This window comes from Pteropus medius, unplaced genomic scaffold (genome assembly GCF_902729225.1).
Source record: "Pteropus medius unplaced genomic scaffold, Ma_sr-lr_union100, whole genome shotgun sequence".
Classification (NCBI taxonomy): Eukaryota; Metazoa; Chordata; class Mammalia; order Chiroptera; family Pteropodidae; genus Pteropus; species Pteropus medius.
The window spans coordinates 945,368-966,282 of NW_024341894.1; the positions used below are offsets into that span (position 1 = coordinate 945,368).

The 20,915-nt window shown below is 38.1% G+C and overlaps 1 protein-coding gene across 2 annotated transcripts in view; it reads right to left on the reverse strand.

Annotated features, from left to right (window-relative positions):
• Positions 1-343: 343 nt before the first annotated feature.
• The window catches only part of PLPPR1 (phospholipid phosphatase related 1), a 399,455-nt gene continuing 378,883 nt past the window's right edge, over positions 344-20,915 (reverse strand). For both annotated transcript variants that reach the window (XM_039855678.1, XM_039855683.1), the window contains 4 exons: positions 13,320-13,570; positions 9,946-10,122; positions 6,801-6,932; positions 344-1,470 (listed from right to left, as the gene is read on the reverse strand). In XM_039855678.1, coding sequence (XP_039711612.1) covers positions 1,438-1,470; positions 6,801-6,932; positions 9,946-10,122; positions 13,320-13,570 — 593 coding nt within the window. In that variant the 3' untranslated portion in view covers positions 344-1,437. The remainder of the gene's footprint in view (positions 1,471-6,800; positions 6,933-9,945; positions 10,123-13,319; positions 13,571-20,915) is intronic.

Genomic DNA, 20,915 nt, shown 5'->3' on the forward strand with positions numbered 1-20,915 from the left:
GTGGTGATGCTAGCACTGGGGAGCAGCTGCGAATACAGATGAAGCTTCGCTTGCTGGCCTGCCACTCACCTCCTGCTGTGCGGCCCAGTTCTTAACAGGTCACGGATCGGTACCATCACACGGCCTGGTGGTTGGGGACCCCTGATGTAATGGAAATAGTAGAAGTTGAAGTCAGGCAGACCTGTATTCTAATATAGGTGCTGATATGTACAGCATCCATTAGGATTTATCTCAGTAGGCATGGAACTGAAAAGGATGAATACTTACTGAGGTCTCTTCATTGTAACTCTTCAAATACCTTTGCCCAGTGAATGAAGCTTAAAACAAAAGACATGAGCCAGAATACATTTCGTGATAACTTTTATCTTCTCTTTAGAAAAAAAAAATATGTACAAAAAAAGGTAAGAAGAGCCAACATGGAAGTGTCAAGAAAACATTCAGATAGATACAGACAAAGGAGCTCCTCTCTTAAAGGAGTTACACGTCAGTTATTACCATGCTAGAAAAATGAGATGCAGTGAAAAGTCTAGAACAGTTAAAAGCCACAAAGTCAGGCTGTTGCTCTGGGCTCTGGGTTGTAGATGCTCTGATACCTTTCTGTAAAATAATACTGTGCAAACTGTAAAATATTCATTTTCATATAAAGTCCATACAATATGATATACAAAACTTGAGTTGACAGGGAAGGCTGGTGCTGGCTGCTTTTTAGAAAGAAGGCTGCAGTGTCACCTGTCTGCCCAAGGACATAATTCCAGAAAGATCTTGAGTTTCTTAGATGGGAGAGACGATTATCCACGAAAGAATCATAATAACCCTAACAGTCCTCAAATCCAGGATTTTCTGCCAATTGTGTAACTAGGTGACTTCATTAATACCTTACTTAAACTTAGAATGCAATAACATGTGTAGAGATCAGAACACAGAGTTCTTTTTGAAAGTAATATTTCTTCCTGTACAATTGATTTTGAGATTTACCTTTAACCAACATTGTCCTCCCTGAAACTCAAAGGTTAACTTTCATTAATATTTAAAACTTCTGGAGGAGGCAGCAACTGTGGTAATAAAAGGTTAAAGTGAATTGTTATATTAATTTTATTTCTGTGTCTATAAAACTGAGAAAAGAAGGTTTGTGTACAAATATCACAAAACAACATCAATCATTGAATAAATGTGGTTCTTCAATGCACACTTGAACAAGAAGAAATTTTTGTTGGTTTAAAATTCTGGCATAAATATATTAAAAAAAAAAAAAAAAAAAAAAAAAAATCAGGGCAAGCTACATCAATTCCTCATACAAAAAATGTACAAAACATTAGCCTCTAACTAGATAAACATAATACTTGTCGTCACAGTTTGACATTGAGTAACTGTGTGTCTTGAAGTATCGAACTGGAGAGTGATTAAAAAAAAAAAACAGCTTGTGACACATCAGCCATCTCAGGTAACTTCGGTCATGGAGGCAGAGTGATTCTGCAAACACAAGCAGATAAAATCTTAGAGCTGGATTGATCAACTCATGCACACATTTACTTTTTCCTGAATATCCCTTCGTTGCACAGGCTCCTCCCTTTTTCTGACATGCTCTTCCAAGGCTTCTCAAATTGTTACTTCTTCTATTAAATCTTTCTTATTTTTCAACCCAAATCAGCTTATTCTTTATCTAAATTTGTTCTCTATGTAATTCTCTCTTACATTTACTCAGCTATATTCTAATATGAACATTTAGGATCTCAAAAAGCAATTTTAGCTGTATTCCACATCTTTTTTAAGATAGTTTTTAATATCGAACAGTTCTAATTTTTGAAAAAAAATTCCACATGATTTATTCTTTGAGTCACGAGTTATATAGAAATGACTGAATTTAATATTTTCAAATGTATAGGGTTTTTTTGTTGTTTTTAGGTATCTGAATTTTTCTTGAGAGAATGTGGTCTGTGTGATACTGATTCTTTAAAATTTTTTGAGACTTATTTTACAGGTGTATACATGGTCCATTTTCATAATGTTCCATGTGTTTTGAGAAGGATTATACATAATACATATTAGATCAATCTTATTAATCATCAAATGTCTTTACAATATTTTGTTTGTTTTCTTAATTACTGTGAGAAATATGTTAAAATCTCACACTATGATTCATCTTTGTCCATTTTTTCCTTGTAATTCTATCAATTTTTATTTATATGGCTTGTTCATATAACCAGTATCTCTTTTGTTTATATAACTTATATCTACAGTTGACCCTTGAACAACATGGGTTTGAACTATGTGGGTCCACTTACAAGCACATTTTTTTTTCCAATAAATATTATAAATGTGTTTTCTCTTCCCCTGTGATTTTCTTAATAACATTCTTTTCTCTAGCTTACTTTATTGTAAGAATACAGCATATAATACATATAACATACAAAATATGTGTTAATAGACTGTTATTGGTAAGGCTTCTGGTGAACAGTAGGCTATATTAGTAGTTAAGTTTTAGGGGAGTCAAAAGTTATACGTAGATTTTCAACTGCTCTGGCGGTCAGCTCTCCAACTCTAGTGTTGTTAAACGTCAACTGCATACCCCTACCTTTTGCAGGCCCCAAGTCTTTCTCTTTTGTTTGGATTTAAAACCTCTAGTCCATGGAACTGGCAAATACCTTAAGAAACTGTGGCTATGGATCTAATTGATTATTATAGGCTTCCTGGTTTCTGTTTGTTTTTAAGACACTAGAGATTAACATTATAGTCCTGAGAGCTCAATTATACATGTTAGAAACTGAGTATTTTGGATTTTTCAAGGTACTTTTATCTGCCATATTTGTGAAAACTAAGGTTTGATATACATTTTTTTTTATCATTAATGTGGAAAACAACTTCTTTTATGTCTTTACTTTTATAATATGGTTTTTGAAAATTGTTTTTCAGTCAATATCTTGGTCATTTATATGTTTATAAGATCCCATTTAAGAGTAAGAGGTAAAGATAAATTCAACATCCTAAGATAACAAAATTTGTGACTATGGGCAGACTTCTTTAATGCTCCAAGTCTTTTTTTCTATTTATAATATGAAATGTTTTGCATGAAGGGCAACATTAGAATTCCTCTGGGAATATTTTATTAAATATATAATTTTTTTCACTCCAGAATTGCTGAATCAGAATCTCTTGGAGTTAGGTCCCAGGCATTTGGGTCTCAGCATACACAGAATTCTTTGTCTGGAGACACAGGGAAACTTTATATCATATCTAGAGTGAGTTAACACAATTGTTTCATCTCTAATTTCTTTGTTAATATAAACTGTGTGTGACAAAGACACACATTGTTCAACACTAGGCTTAATCACTTCAGTGAATGTGGACGTGGAGATGCAGGATGTGGCCGGCAGGAAGCGGGTGTCTTTAGGGTCACAGTGACTCGGTGTGATCCTAAAAGAGGATCTCTGTGAGATCACAATGACTCTATAAGACCACAAAATAATGATTTGGAAACTCGACTATTTTTGTTTTGTTTGCATTCTGTAATTATTTACTTTTTGATTTCTCTTTAGTACTTGGGAAAGATTTTAGAAAAAATGCACCTTGTTTCAATCAGCCTGATTAAGAGGAATCACAGAAGGCAAATGTGCAAAGTTGAGCTGGTTTTAGAGAGGAAAAAGAACACCATAGCTCTGGGGGCTCAAAGTGGCAAAGAGAAAAGGATGCCTCAGGAGGAAGGAAAGGAGGGTGCCTGGGTACCCTCCCCATTCAGACAGTCTTCTTTTTGAAGTATTTTGGACAGTGGGATGCATTTCCTGCATGTGAATGTGTGCTCTGAAGAGAGGCTCATATCTTCTCTTGAATCTCCAGAGATCCTTTTCCTAGGTTCTCTCTGGGATAGATGGTTCTATCCCAGAAATGACAAAGGAGCAACTTCCAATAGAAGCCAAGGCTGTTGGAGTCGCACAGGGAGTTCTTGCCCACAGGGGAAAACAAAGGGCATATTTCTTTTGGAAGAGTTCTAGCTCAGTTCAAATTCACCAGTCTGTGCAGCTCAGTTCAAACACACTATTCCCTATGGCATATTTCCATATTCAATGCCAAGAGCTGCAGATTTCAAAATGGAATTTCCCTTGAATGATGAATCAGGCAGCATGGTGTATCAAGCAAGGCCTTTAGAAATAGATGGGCCTGTGTTTTAATTCTGTCTGGGTTACTCTGGGCATGTTACTTAACCTCTTTTTGCCTTACTTACTTCATCTGTAAAAAGAATAATAATGCCAATTGCAGGATTAGATTGAATGTGATGGCTCGCAACAAATGCTAACTTTCATTTCTTAATCAACAAATAAAGGGTACATTCTCCTAACTAACTGCATAGAAACATATGACACTAAAAGCAGATGCTTGGTTACTCGAACCTTCCACAATTGGTATGGATGGCATCACTGGAGATATAACAATCTCCACCGAGCTTTCTGGAGCTTCATTTTAACTAGCCTGCAGAAGTCTTGTTCATTGTTTCTCATAAATTTCTAATTTCCATGGAGGTTCAGATAGTAACTATGGTCCGATTTTAAGTTCTTGGTTTTGACTAAAGTGTCTAGTTCAGATTTTGGTTCTGGCTGGCACCTGTCCATCCATCAAATATTTATTCCATACCTAGTGAATGCCAGAAACTATGGAGAATAAGACATGGTTCAGATCCTCAAAGGTCTCTAAGTCCTCGGGGAGGTAGATATGAGAGTGCACTATTGGCATTAATTATGAGGGGGCGATCATAGGAGGGACCCTGAGGGTCCTCTCGCCCAAGCCTGATATTCTAGAAAGGCCTCAAATTATATGCAGATGAGGTGATCTACCTGGGTACAAAGATACATGAACACATTTGAAAGAAGTTCTACTACTGCCTATAATGAATAATAAAATAATATGTATTTTAAAAGGATTTTTAATCTTGTGAATAGCAGTTTTTGAAAACCTGTTTGGCACTTCATTTTTCAGTGTAAGTGGAATCACCCCAAATATGGCCTGATGTCTCTTGGTCTGGTCAACGATTCATGGTTCTGAGGGAGAAGAGAGAAGGAAATCTGGAGAAGGCTTCAGACAGAGGATAATGCTCGAGCACTGCTGGGCAGAAGAATGGGGAGGAAGGGGGTCCCCTTAGGCCAGGATGTTCAGGGGGAAGTAAACAACATTTACTAGGACACAGAGACTGACATGTTTGTGGAACTCAGCAAATACTTCTTTGCTTTTTAAATTGACCTTTGTCTTCTGTTGCTTCACCTCAAAAATAGAGGGAACAATTCTGACCTCGCCATATACAGAATCATAATTCGAGAGGTAAGAAAAATTAGAGTCATTTTATTATTTCATTACAAGGTATCATTATTTAGCTAATTTGTGATTCCACCTGCATCAACAGGCTGTATATAAATAAACTAGTAATAATGTTTATTTATTTTTAATTAGACCAAGTCGAAATTTTCATCTTAATACAGGTTAAGGTAGAATAAACAAATAAATAAAATGCTTGGCTTTGGATTTAATGCAGAGCCCTACATGTTTTTCTCCAGATGGAAATAGCTTTATTATTTTGTTGTTTTTTTTTTTTTTATAAAATTAAAGAAAGATTTCATTGAATGTGAAAAGAAATAGGATAGTTGTCTTAGATGTCTGATAGGTAATAATCTTTAAATAATAAAAAATATTATTTTTCTACTATACTGATATGAAGCACATGCTAATTCCAGTGGGAGGTGATTTGCTTTTCCTTTGCATGACCTATAACAATGATTTAGTAAGGAAATTTCCAAATACAAGCAAGATTTCAAGATAAATAGACTGTTATGGAAAATAAACATTTTAGCAGGATTCAGCTATCTGAAAAAAGTGTCATGATAACAAAAACCCTGTTTTATTATTAATCATTCCCCTGTCTGCTTAAAGAACTGCCCCCGATCCAGCTCTCTACAGGCCAGCTATGTGGCCTTGAGCGAGTAATTTAACATCGCTTTCTTCAGCATTCCTCTCTTTATCCTGGAAATAGGAATTACACTATCAATTCAATAGGTTTTTGTTCATATAATACTTGTAAAGCACCTAGCAACTGTCTCAGGCAAAAATAAGTGCCTAATGCCATCTTTCTAGTTTCCTTTCAGCTGGCAAGCCTTTTCCATGGTTTTCCCTATCTTCAATTTGTACTCACACAGCACTTTTGGACCTCTGATTCAGCCTGCCGTATTCTGATTACTCATTTATATCTACTTTTCCTAATCATCGGTGAGTTCTTTGAGGGCAAAGACTATGTGGCTAGTTATTTTCTGTATCCCTGGTGTGAAGTGAGGTCCTGGTGTAAATAAGCGATCAGCAAGCATTGTTGCCTTGAACTTTTGGTGGTTATCAAAATAGATCCAAAAGGATACTTAGTTAAAAACTTTTTAAAAGTGCTTCTAGTTTACATCTGTCCCTGAATGTAACAAAATCTTCTTCTTTCCAAATATTATTGTCCTAGTTACTAAATCAGATTGGCCTCCCACATGATTGGTCCAAATTTTTAACTGTGGCATTACATCGGAGGTTGCGGTATCCTGAAGCAGCTGAGGTTTAAGATAGACATTACTAAAACTTCCTGAAGATTCACGATTGCCTAGCCCCAGAATAAATACAGGACTGATTGAGGAAGCTGTAAAGTTCTTGAGGGCCTTCATATCAGATTTCTATTGGTGCTGGGTAGATCCAGTGGTGTCCTACTTCCAGTAGAGGAATAGATTAGTTGACCTCCCAAGATAACATGCCTGAGCCTGTGGGTTTGGTTTGCTAAAATTATTTTACTATACCTGTGCACTTAAGGTTTCCAGTGGGCTTTCTATCCTTGGGAAAGCCATTAGGGGTACTCCACGGGGGTCCTCGGGTTTGGGTTTGGAAGGAGAGCCTTGTGTTCCTTTAAAGTTATGGACCACACACATTCCCTGCAGGATGAGGGGAAAAAAGATTGGGTCAGACTACAGCCTTCAATGCATGGCCATCTCTGAATGTGACAGGCCTTTCCTTAGATTATCATTGCCCAAGTGACTTTCTTCCTTTGAGCCAGCAGATAGGGACCATGGAAAGACCTGGAGTATGGTCTAGGGTGTCTGCTGAGCACAGTCTAGGTGCCGAGGAAACATCTGTTTGATCGTCAGATGGCTAGTGATAATCAATCCACCCCATTGAGCCTGTTTCCTCACCTGTAAAATGATAATGATATAATACCTGCCTCATAGATCTGTAATGATAAAAAAAAAAAAATTGTAAACCACCTATAATTAACAGCTAACACTTACTGAGGGCCACTACGTGTCTGGCACTGTTCTGAGGGTTTTACCATATTTCATTTAACTTTCTCAACAATCTCACAAGAAAGATATTATTATGATCTCCAACTTAGATAAGGAGGCACAGAGAAGCTGGATAACTTGCCCAAGGTCACACAGAGATTTAAACTCCATAGTTCACAACACTATAATATTTTGCCTCTTAAGTGGCAAACGTATAGCAAATACCCATTCAAGATTAGCTAGTCTTTAATTTTTATGTAAGATGATCATCCTTAAATTTTGTGACTAGTATTTACTTAAGATTAAATAACTCATCATGGCATTCTTTTGTTTTTGCTTCCATTAAAAAAACTTTCCTCTACATTACTACCCACTTTTCTTATTTCCTACTGGGCCGCTTCAAAATCGAGTCTGTTTTTACCATCTGCTTTGCTTCCTTTGCCCGTGTAGAGTTTATCTGTTTCTTTCCATACTTTCTTCTTCCATTGTTCTCTGTCTTTGTTTATATGTCCAATCCCTTTTAATCTTTCCTGTAATTCTTCACGCCCTGCAGAACATTTCCATAATATTCTCTGCTTTCTTTCATCTCACTCTCCAGTTCTGCTTAAACTTCCTCCATTCAGGAAATGGGAGAAGTAGAAGGTGTAAGCGCTCTGGAGTTGAAGAGACTCGGGTTAGATTCGTAGCTTATTGGCTGTGTGGCCATTGGGCAAGTTACTTATCTTGAGCCTTGCTGTCCTCATCCAAAAAATGAGGATGGGCTATTGTTAGGGTCATCCTAGGAGCCCACGATCCGGTGTATGTGAATTGTAGGGTAGTAGTAATTGCTCAATTAATAATCCTTTGCCCCCTTTCCCCTCTTTCATCTTCATAGGAAACACAAAACAATAATGAGCATATGCCACGCGTATGCTCCTATTCTCAGACTCCTCTCTTTTTCTCTCTATCTTCTCTCTAATATCTGCTTTGAAATGCTTTCACTCTCTTCTCTGACATCCTTCCCCTCTCATTTCCTAGCTCAGTGTGTGTGTATATGAAATATGTATATGCACTGTGTGTGTATATGAAATATATATATGCACACATGCAGACTCAGTGAGAGACAGTGTGGTATGTCTCCTACCAGAGCAACTTAAGAGCAGGTTTGGGTCTTCCGTAAAGATCGTTCATGGAAAACAAATTTTGATATTTGCTATCAATTGGGAAGGCAACAATAGTCCAAATAGTAAACTGAGTGGTAGGCAACAGGGCTGTGAGTCACTGAGAGAAAGTAAGTTTAATGTTAAAGTGGCATTTGTATAGGGAGCCATAGCAAACACCAAAGATTTTACAGATTTCTTCCCATTAAATTTCCTGGGACAGTCAAGACTGCTCTTCCTAGCTGGGGATGGCTGGTTCTAGGACTGATCAGCAACATTGTTTGGCCTTTCTTTTGAGCTCAAGCCTTTATTTATGAACCATTGAACTCTCTTTGAGAACACTCTCTTCTGTTTAAGTCAACTGTATTCTTTCCTTCCTTTAAGAAACAATCTTAGGGAAATATTCTCTCTGATATGTGAACAGCCCAGGATCATCTCAGCACCACTTTTCCTGCAGCTTCACCCAGAGAATTTTCATTTAAATACTTGTCTTTCACTATAGAAGGACTTGAAAAGGCAGAGGCAAGCTGTGTAAAGGTTGATGTATTCCAAACCCCTTTCTTTTTGAAACGTAAAAGGATGGAAAAAAGGATGGAAAGCTGGACTTTAAACCTTTACAAAAGAACTTCCGGAGAGGAATCTCATTTAAATGGTTATTTTGGTTATTTTTAACATTGCTTGTAGTCATTTTTTTTCTAAATAAAAATGAAAAATTAAAATTTAGTCTTTTAAAATTTATTTTATCAAGATCTATAATAAACTAAATTTTGAGTTGAAAATTTTGGTGCTGATTGAAAAGATAATGCAAACCCTGTGATAGTGATCCTATGTGATCACTATGCCCAATATGCTGCCTAAACTCTGAGCTGTCTGCAAGTACTAAGTGGTGGCTTTTTTTTTTTTTTTTAATACAAAACTCTACCAGGTTATTCATATGAGGAAATAAATTTGAGAAGTTATTTTAAAACAGTGCCCAAGAAGCATGTTCAGACAATAACAGAGGCCTTCTAAAAAGTCTGGGTGTGGTTAGCTGAGGGTTTTCATATTTCTAAGTGAGATATGCAAGTCTGGGCCAGAGCTGAGTTTCTTGGGATGCTGGAGAAGAGGCTGCCTGCTTCCACCAGTGGCTTTCATTCTCTGTTCTTCCCCCCAGCAACACTTAGCTTCTGTTCCCCATACATTCTGAACAAATATTTTAGAACAATGGTTTGAAGGTATGCCAATTACTAGTCTGCCCAGCCCCAGGCCCCAGCACAGGGTTGAAGGAAGAGACACAAGTCATCTTTCCTACGCATTCCTCTCCCTGATCCCCAGACGAATATGCAATCATATTTCTCAAAGAAAGGGTACTTTAGAAATCATTCTTGCAGCAAAAGGATGCCTAATACTCGGAGAATAATTGCAACTCACAAGGTTGGGGTCAGGGGAACGCGAGCTTAGAACTGTGAAGTCTGAGAAACCTGACTCTCCATGGTCTTGGGCATCCTTTCTGAAGGAAAGTGGTAGAGAGAGGGAAGCTGACCTACCAGAAACAGGGCTACAGCAGTGCCCAGGATAAAGCCCGCGATCACATCGGAGCAGTGGTTTCTATACTCAGAGACCCGGTTGAGGCCCGTCAGGAAGGCCGTGCAGAGGGTTCCGAGGCACAGCACTGGCTTGGCCAGTCGACTGCTCTTCGTCTTGATTGTGCTTGTGATGTACATCTGGAATAGGACAGAGACTGGGGAGTGACTGGACCAGGCAGCCTCCTCATACAGTACACACGCACACACGTATGCACATACACCAGCATAGGCAAATAGAGGCGGTGCCAAAGCAACCACATCAACTAGTTGAATAATTCCCCTGAGTTACTCAGTAAAGAATTTGGGAAGGAAACCAGCACAGCAAGAACAATGAAGAGATGCACATTCATCATGGTGTTTTGTATTCTCATGGGCGTATGAACAGAAATTATAATGACATGAAAAATGACTGCATAATAATGATCAGATTTGGAAAATGCAGTTTTTATGCAACAAGTTAATAAAACTCATATAAGATTCTCAGATACCAAGTAAATTTTCTATGAGAGTGAAATTTATGGGAGAGAAGCCTAGTAGCTATACATTTTACTTTTTGCATCCCCCCTGCCCATAGTTCAAGCTGATTCTTCACACTTTCAAACAATGAATACAAGAGTGTTAACCGATTAGTTGGTTGAATTAGAACTTCTACACCAGTGTGTCACACAGATAGATTTCAGCTGTGCTGGAAAATTAATTCCCACGTTCTTCGGGACAACTGTGATCGGCTCTCTCCATTTACTCCAATATTAAATTTTTTTTCAATGTGTGCCATACATAAGAAAGATTTGGATAACTGCTAAGTAAAGAATGATTAAACTTATGACATAGGAAATTTATGAAGCCTAAGTTTATGTAAGCTGTTCTTATTTCTTTGTGAGGAGCTGGTGGTGCAGAATTAGGAAGATAGACCTTTTTCTAATAAGTAAACACGTTGTCAGATCACTTTGGTAATAGTTACAAGAAACCAGTAGAGGGCATTACTGATCCATCATTTCTTTAACAAATGAAATGAGTTTGTGACCCTGAAAAATAGTATGCCGATACTTAAATTATAGCCTATAGCGTGTTTGCGTGGCCTGAGCACATACAAGTTCAAATAGATGCATTTTACAATATGATAATTGAAATTGTTAATTTCCTAGAATGATGCTTCAATATTGATGTGAATACTGGATGATGGAATTGTCTTTATTATATTGTAGCAGATGCCCTACAAAACTGTGGTTAGATCAGAGTCACATAAATTAGAGCATATTATTATACCATTCTGAGGCGATGTAAGAAATGTTATGTAGCATTTATGCTAGGTATATTTAAGTTTAGTTTTTTATGCTTCTATATTGTTTTTAAATTATAACCTTTATCAGTCTTTCTCATAAGATTGCAAACTATTAAGAGCATGAAGCCTATAGCTAGTACTCTTCACAGGATGAACTAGTACTTAGGAAATTTTTGTCGAATAATTTCTGAAAGCGCTTCGCACATACCAGGGGCTCAGGAAGGTCTGCACAACTGGAATCTTGTGTCAGGGTTTATCTGATGATTGTCCGTGGAGCATGATTTGAACTGCATCATATCGGAGACCTTAAAAACGCGTGCTACAGCTGCATCTATTCTGAGTAAGCTGACTGTACTTACTTCTTTCTCCCCAAAAGAAATTTACATCTCACTTGATGAAAATAGTTAATTATGAGTAACAGATTTAATTTTATAATGGTGTCGTAAACTTAATTTCACATAGCAATGACGAGTTTGCTAAAAATACAAAAAAGGTGCAAGAGTACATTGCTTCATTGCTTTAGGTTCTAGATAATTTAGGGCAAATCAATATTTTGGAAATTAAAAAATATGCTGAATGCCCAAGAAGACTTTCTTTGCTTAAACAATGTTTGGCATAGGTTTTTGTTTGTTTTTTTGTTTGTTTTTTGTTTTGTTTTGGTAAAGTGGAGAAGCTCACTGAACTATAAATGATCTGTCTTGTAAACTGAGACTTCTAATATCATTAACATTCATGTTTCTTTAATGTGGGGTAGTGAAATAACTTTCATTATGTATTCATTAAAGAGTAGCTCTAAAAGGAATCACTAGGAAGACTTATTTTGGATAACTGCTGGTTGATGTATTAATCCTAAAAATATGATCCTGTAAATGGGACACAAAGGGACCTTTGTTTTAAAGAGAATATTCGGCAATTTATTTCAAACTCTACTAAAAAGACTGGTAGTCAGTCACCTTTTCCCCACCCTGAATGTATATGTTTGGGGTGGTGGCAGAGACACTTTTCCATCAGAGGCCGACTATCAGTGGAGGGGATGGGAATGCGCTCCCTGAGGGTGGGGGTGGGGCATGGGTGTGCCCAGAGTCTCTGGGAAGAATGGGTGGTTTAAAAGGGTCTTTCCTTTGTCTTCTCCTTCCTCACATTTTGCTGAGAATCATTAGACTAGTCACATACTGAACATAAAAGAAGTAAGAAAAGGGGCTGTTTTTGACCAATAGTTGCTCTTCCATAGATAATTGCATAAGAAATCAAGCCTTTGAGCTGATCCCTAAGCATAGTCCAGAGAAAGGTGAAATGAGTTCATTTCCTAAATGGATGTAATTAGGAGTAGAAAAAAAAAAAAGAGGGACGCTCTTTTTTCTTATTGTATTTTAAGATGTGGAATGCACTTCAAGTTTTCTCTGTGACGAGAGCAAAAAATATAAGAAGAACATTATAGCTCAGTGGCGCAGTCAAAGCCTGTGAGATCTGGAGAGAAGTGAGAAGTGAACTTTTGGGTGTTGGGGGTCTTGTAGGATCACGCATATGTCCTGGCAAACTCATGGAGAAGAGTGTCAGGAGGAGCAGAAGAAAGCTGTGTCTTTATCTTGGGTTTGCTGCACTGCTAGGGGAGCCTTTCATATAAGGCCCACACCTGCAAATTTGTAGGCAGGTGTGAGACATCTGCGCTGTTCCAGAACCAACGAAAACTTTGGCAAAGAGTGTTGCTGTGGATGGCAAGAGAATCCTAGACACGGTGCCAGGAGTCTGGGTGCCAGCTCTAACTGTGTGTTCTTAACTATTCTCTGGGCCTCAGTTTCTGCATCTATAAAATGGGAGGATTTGACTAAGCGATTATTAACATTCCTTCCAGACCTAATATCCTCTGGCAGGATATAACACTAGGATGTTGGGGGTGGGGGTAACGGCATAATATTATATAGGGGAAACATGTTGTAACGTGACTTTAAAAATCACTGTGACAGCGATGAAAGAATGGGGGTGAGGAGGGCAGAGAGATGCACATCCCAGCCAAAACTCGACTTGGGAAGGATGACAAGACTCGCATACTCACCGTGGCGTATAAGGCGGAGTAAATGCTCAGAGCAGCGTGTTTGGAAGGAAAGGATCTCCGAGCCTTTTCTATCACTTCCAGGTCCCCGGTACAAATGTTCCCATTGTTTATAAACTGGTGGTGGGCTTGGCAGTCTGTACTGGTGTAGTTTGGCTTGCACACCGTCAAGAAGTACGGCGTTAGGTGCCCAGTGACTACTTGTCCAGCGTTTACAAAAATGTCAGTAGCAAAAAGTCCAAAAGCAAATACCCCTATAAGGAGATTTAAAATTATTAGAAATAGTGACAGACACCATTGATAGGTCATCATGGAATCACCACCATTTTCTCTCAGGGACAAAACCTATCAAAAAGGTCCTCCCGAAAGTCAAATTGTCCCCTGACTTTTATCTGGGAGTGATGTCCAGGGAGTGATGTCTGCTCTTCTCAAATCATGATTTCTTCCAAATTGATGCAGACATTTTGCTGTTAGCATTGTATTGTTTTGTATAAGTATATTAGAAGCAGCATATTCTAATGGAAAGAACTTGAATTTTGGAGTCATATGGACTCCAGTCCTGCCTTTGGTGACTCATTCACAGAATAAGTTATTTACCTTCTCTGAACCATGGCACCCTCGGCCACAAAATGATTGGAGGGAGTGATACTTCTAAAAGGAGTTGGAGAGATAAAATAAGATAGGCACAAAATACCCCAGATGGTGCCCGGCTCTAAGCAGTTACTCAACATCAGTTCTCTTTCTATAGAAAATAGTTTCTTCCTGTTTGAAAATGTAAATTCTCCTAGCAGAAGTTATCTCTAACATCGTGGCAGGCAAGAGTGAATGAGGTCGTTAGGGAGTTGTCCCTAAAAGAGAGAAAAAAGATCATTCCAGAAACCTTGATTGAATTGGATGTTTCATTTGACATTGGAAAGGGAAAACCAAAAGAAAGGAAGTGTTAAAGATGACTGTTGTCAACTGTACTACTTTCCCATCACTGCTATAACAAATTACCACAAACTGAGGGGCTTAGAACAACACAAACTTATCCTCTTACAGTTCTGGAGGTTGGAATAGGTTTCGCTGGGCTAAAATCAAAGTGTGGGCAGGGCTATGTTCCTTCTGTAAGCTCCAGAGTAGAATTCATTCCTTGCCTTTTTCAGCTTCTAGAAGATGCCATCATTCCTTGTCTGGTGACCCCCTTTCAGCAATCATATCATGATGACCTCTGCTTCCACTGTCACATCTCCTTCTCTGACTCTCTTGCTTCCTCTTATAAAGACCTTTTGATCATATTGGGCCCACTGGATAATCCAGTACAATCTCCTCATCTCAAGATGCTTATTTTAACCACACCTGTAAATTCTCTCTTGCCATGTAAGGTACCATATCTACAGTTTCCAGGGATTAGGATATGGATATTTAGGGACAGGAGAGTATTATTCTTTCTACCACACTGACTGTCGTTTGGCTGAGAATCCTGTGAGTAGGCTATATTTCCTGGATTTTTATCTGCTCTCTGGTAAATTCCAAAGGATTTACACCACTAAGCTTGAAAATGGACAGGCAGATCTCCTTACAGGAAACTTCACTGTGAATTTGTTTGAAGCCTATACAGTACATCTGTAAATTGTTAAGTATATCAAATATATCAAGAGATGCTATGCAGTGCCAAGGTATGTATAAGTTCCTTGAAGGGATAAACTCTACTTTTCAAATGCAGTTGAATTATAGGTCAAGTTGGCAAGTACGAGAGGCTAACCCTTGCAAATTTCAAGGGTCTGCAATAGTTTCAGCTACATTTCCACCCAATTTTGACCCCCATATTTAATGTCCTAAATCTGCATATTGTTCCAATAACAGCACCCAAAAGTTAATCCATTAGAGCAGAAATGGGGATGAGTTTGGCTGAAAACTCCATCCAGTTTTCATTTTGATCTGTATTGATTGCCATAATTTTCTTTTTTTGTGTCTTTGCCAGGATGTGCTTTATCACAATGAGAACTGGTTCTTTTAATAGCTCAGCCAGCTCACTCTCATAGGGTCTGACCTCTGAGAGCAGGCGTTCATTGATCATTCGTGGCAATTTTCACCCCTACATTCCAGAATGGCTAGAAACTATTTTACATCTTCAAGCAAGATTCTCAAAGAGCAGGTCTCTGGCTTTTTTAAGGGGCAATAAGTCTGTCGAGACATACTTTTCCGGGAAACTAGGGTAATTTATGAATTGAAAAGGGAAAAGTGACAGCATTTTCCTCTGGCATTTTATTTGTCAGAAGTGCTTCCAATTTGGGTTTGTTCTTTCTGAGACAGGATTTCTAGGCTCCTTGGCTTGGTGTCCAAAGTGCCAGCTCCGTGGTCACAGTGATTCTGTGACAGGCAGTTCTCCTCTTGGCTGTCGTGTGATATTGCTTCTGAAAGTTGCTTTCCCCAGTTCTTCTCTGCCTCTTCTGGATTCTGTCTACTTCTCCCGACAGCTTAACAAGTATCTGCTTTCCAAACATTTCATTCTGGTGCATTTGATCTAGCTTCATAAGGGCACTGAAGCAGCCCAAGGAATCCACTTACCTGGCATAGGCCATGCCAACAAAGGGAAGTGGCACCTCACAGATAACGTCAGAATCATGCTGGGCTTTTGTAAGAAACTCCAGCCATTCCTGTTACTTTACCCTGAGCTCCTTGCATATAATGTTACAACCCTCAGAAACTAAAAATAACGAATTTTTTGTCCTCAGAGTCAGGTGGAACACCATTGATGGTCTCCTATATTGCAAAGCATGATAGTTTTAAAATGTCTAGATACCCTAAAATTGGTGTCTACAATTCTTTAAGTGAGATCTTATATTGAAAATGTTAACAGATACTTTTATTCATGCCCTCCCTAGTAGGTTCTGTTTATCTTATGGCTCTGCTCCCAGCAGTGTTCCTTGCTTTGGGAGAGTTGGTTACATTTCTGAATGGATTTACAGCAGACAAAAAACACTAAAAGTGAAGTGCTTTTGGTCTGCCAGAGCTATGTGCTCCAGACACTTGTTATTGTCGTTGCTTCGTTTATTTGGAATTCCGAAAAGGCTTGGCTGGGAGGACCAAGAGCCATGGTCTGTAGGCTAAGACCACTGAGTTTCAGAATCAACCCTAGAGCAGGGGAGGATGTGGCTGAGGATGTCACTCACGGAGGAGACAGAGCCCTGTGTGTCTGTGTGAAGGAGTGGAGGGCACTCCATGTTCCCTGCCTCATTCTGATTGTTGGAAATCTAGTTGAAGTGTGTCCTGTGCCTCTCAGGCTGTAGCTCAGGAGCCCTGCACACCATTTAGAGAAGTTTCACATTCAATGTGGTATCAGAGCAACAGGGCATCTGAATTAGCAATGTCGGCGGGAGGGTCAAATTGGTTGAGCCCAAGGTCCACCTCACAGGATTCACACATTCTGGCATGGAATGGAGTAAGCTGTTGTGAATACCCACAGGCCTAAGAGGCAAGGGGCATTTGAATCTGAGAGGACCAGGAGGCTAGAAGAAGCCTGAAATCAGGACAAAAAGATTGGGATCAGTTACAGAAAATAGGGTGGCAGTCGCTCCATTGGATGAATTCTGCTCTCTGTATTTCCCTGAAACCGTCTCCTCTCCTCCAGCATTCTTCCAAACGTATTTAGGGACATGCTGCTGCTCAACGACTAGGCAGGAAGTGGCAGGGCATGGGCTTTTGCCATCTTGCTTCTGAGATTAGACCAGTGCGCTCTGGAGAACAGTGCATGCTGGGCACTGCAGCTTTGTGTTCACTCCATCTTTATAGCAGTGGGGGTGTGGGGAGATGCCAGTTCATTGGAGCTCAGGAGCGCTTGTAGAAAGCCTGCTAACTTGGGATTGGACTCAGTGCTGCACACACTGACGGGTCTCAAGCTGAAGCTCTGAACAGTGGGCCAAGAGCAAGCCATACTTCCATTTGATGAATATCGAATGTATATAGATCTTGCCCCGCTTAACAGCAAACGGGGATAGATAGGTGCCAGACGTCGGTGAGTGGTGGGGTGAAATGGGTAAAGGGGGTCAAAAGCCACAAAGTTCCAGTTATAAAATAAAAAAAAATCATGGGGATATAATGTATAGCATGGGGACTATAATTAATAAGACCACATTGCATGTTTGAAAGTTGCTTAGAGAGAACTTAAAAAGTTCTCATCATAAGAAAAAGTTTTGTAACTATGTACAGTGATACATGTTAAATAGACTTATTGTGGTGATCATTTTGCAATATATACAAAAGTAAAATCATCATGTTGTATATCTGAAACTAATATAATGTTATAGGTGAATTATACCTTAATTTAAAAAAAGAGTGAATAGGGAGAAATAATCTCCTATCACATGGGGTCTTGGGAAAAATACTCCTATTTTAGACTAGCATAGTACCATTGTACTTTTTTTGTACCCCTTGTACCAGTATGAATTTTAGATTTGTAAAATTATTCAATAATGTCCATCTTTCCTATTAGATGGGCAGTATATACAAGTTCTATAAGAGCAGAGATCCCATCTGCTTTTGCTTAATGTTATATTATAAGCACCTATTATCAAACCCGGCACATAGTAAATATTTAATAGATATTCATGGAATCAATGGATGAACTACTGAAGATACTTCAGAGATTATCAGGAGAAGAGGAAGAAAGAGCATAGAAACTTGCCTACATTTTCTAACACATTGGTGTCTCACATCCCCGATTATATTGAATACAGGGTTGACAACAAATCATTTAGCATGTAAGTCGTAGGAACTATGTCTCTTTTTATAAACTTCACAAAATCCAGCATAGTTCTAGGCACCTAGCAAATGAAGAGAATAATTGAAAACTGGGGCTTTATGTGTCTCATGAGTCAGGAAACTTATAAATCATAATTTGGAATAAGAGCATTCTATATTTTCAATGCAACAAGAATAAAAAAGGAACCTTGAGTTGGAGTATTAAGATCCACGATATACATAGGAAAGACTTCTTACAGGAAACATTTGTGAAGCACAAGAAATCTGGAAGTCATGAGGAACTTTGGGAGAGTTTTACTTATGGCCCCACTTCTGATCTGAGAGCTGCAATAGTTGTCTGTTTAAATATTAATGATGGGCACGTGGAAGCATGGCTCCTACAATAGTTCCATGTGGAGAAATCAACACAGAGAGCTTTAAAAAAGAAAAGGATGGTGAAAAGGATGGTGAAAAGGATGGTGAAAAGACATAAAAACACATTATCTGCATCTGATTGGTAATCCCACTGCTTCCTCAATATATATTCTCAACCTCTTATCAAACATTTCTAAAAGAGGACTGCTCTTTTGTCTGTGTATGGCAAGACAATGCATTGGAAGAGAGTATTTAAGAATTATTATGTTGTGTGATGTTGAGAATGCTTGAATACTTGCCTGTTTTCAAAACTTAACCAGCGTTGGGATTCTTTTGTTGTAACTTGTCTACTGTGATGTTCAAGAAACAAGGTAACCTGACCTCAAATCAGTTCCTGGTCTTTGTTTTAGTGGGAAAATGATGAAAATCTTATCCCACACAAACAAGTACAAGCAGGTGGCATGAGTTCATCAGTGCTGTTTTTGACAGCAGAAGGGGGGATATCTAAGGAATTCTTATGCTCAGTTTCCTCAAAGTACATTCCGATTCAATCACCAGCTCTTAATTCTAGATCATGTCTTTCATCAAATCCCCACTCTAAATAGAATACAAAATACAAAGAAATATGAAGAGTTTGTTGTTGCTTTTTGTTCTCTCTCCATATCAAGATCCCCAACGGAAAATTTCAATGGAGAAAGTCATTCAGCTGTTGCAAATGTGTTCTTAATTCAGCTGCGAAGACCATTCCTTCAGGAAACAACCGTTTCTTTAGGAAAAGAAAAGATGGTGAAATGATTTCTCCTTAACATGCTTTATTCAAACTGGACTTTTCCTAATGAAGATATTTATCTGCAGTTTCCATGTTCAACCCATTTCCTTGCTAGAACCAACTGAGCAGATGAGGTGTTTAAGACTGCCATGAATATTGGTAAATAATAAGAAGAATAATAATGGAGGCTAATACATTGTGCTTTGTATGTTGTTCTAAATGTTTTGAAATATTACTTTTCTTAATTCTCATCATAACTCTATGAGGTAGACGATATTATTATCTCCACATTTCATAGATGAGGAAATTGAGGCACAGAGAGGTCAAATAACTTGATCAAGTTCACACGGCTAGTATATAGCAAGGCTGAGATTAGAAACTAGCGTGGCTCTAAATCCATACCCTTAATCATAACTCTCTAGCTTATACTTCCATGTACTTAAAAATATATATAGGTTGGTATTAGGCCATGAAGCACTTTAGTTCTGTATGCTCAATAGTGCACAGACACGTGCACGCACACATACACACATGCAGGCACTAAGAAGAGGCAAGAATTTAGAGCATGCCCCTGATGAAAGGTATCATCTTTTCACAATGGAACAAGAATTCCTCAATTTTTTAGCCAACAATTTCCCAAAAAGAATATGATAGAATACCTATGACATGTCATCATTGAATGAGGCAATTTTCTCATCACTTTGGCTATGAATCTGCCTTTTTTTCTAGTATAATACAAATGCCATCAGTGCAAATTGATCTAGATATGTCAAATATTATCTTATACTTCAAAAAGAAGTTTCTGACAGAATCGAATAGTTAATTTCAAGAGTTCACAAAACAAGATTCTTGTGGTCTCTTTCTCCAATAGATGTTGCAAAAATACCAAAGGCTGACAGCTATCTACTTGTCTTGATGTCATGGTTTTAATTCTAAGTGTAGATTTTATTTAAATTAATTAATATCACAGGGTTATTATGTAACTCATAGAAAAAGTTGTAAAAAACATTTTATAAATTGTGAGCTCTATATAGATATTAATTACCATTATTTTTATAACTGAGAGAAGTAGATGTCCTCAGTATTTTAAGTTGATTGTAAAATTATTTTTAAAACAGAGAAAAGTGACAAGAACCCTATAATTTTAACAACTTCAAATAAAAATTTGTCTCTATATGTTATTTATTCTTTATATTAATAAAGCACCTTTTACAATATGATGAGCTGGTGGTTTTTGAAAAATGCTCTATACTTGTCATTATAACTGCTCACCACAATAAGTTAAAATGAAGGATAAATACTCAATAAAGATGGTGGGTAATTCACTAGAAAACCCCCTGAATATTTTTTTACAAATGAAAGAACAAACAAATACATCTCTACTTCCCCAGAACATAAAATGACATAATTTCTTGATGACATGATTGTATCGTACGTAATAGGAGTGTCCTCTTTCTCAGGACAGCATCTCTGCTTTATCTCTCAGCTATTTGACTCTCTTTCACTCCTGCTAGCCTTTAAATATCTGATTCTCAGTTCTTCTAGGAAGTGTGGATCCAAGTGCTGATTAATAGAGACAAAAATCCTGAAACCTTGCCAGAAGCAATGATAATTTTACAATAAAATGCATGGAGGATGTGGATGCAGACTAGTCCAGGAAGTATGCTCTAGATTAATAAACTCCTTGTGGGGGTTCCTTACCTACCAAGGAATCTAAAAACAAGCATATCGAA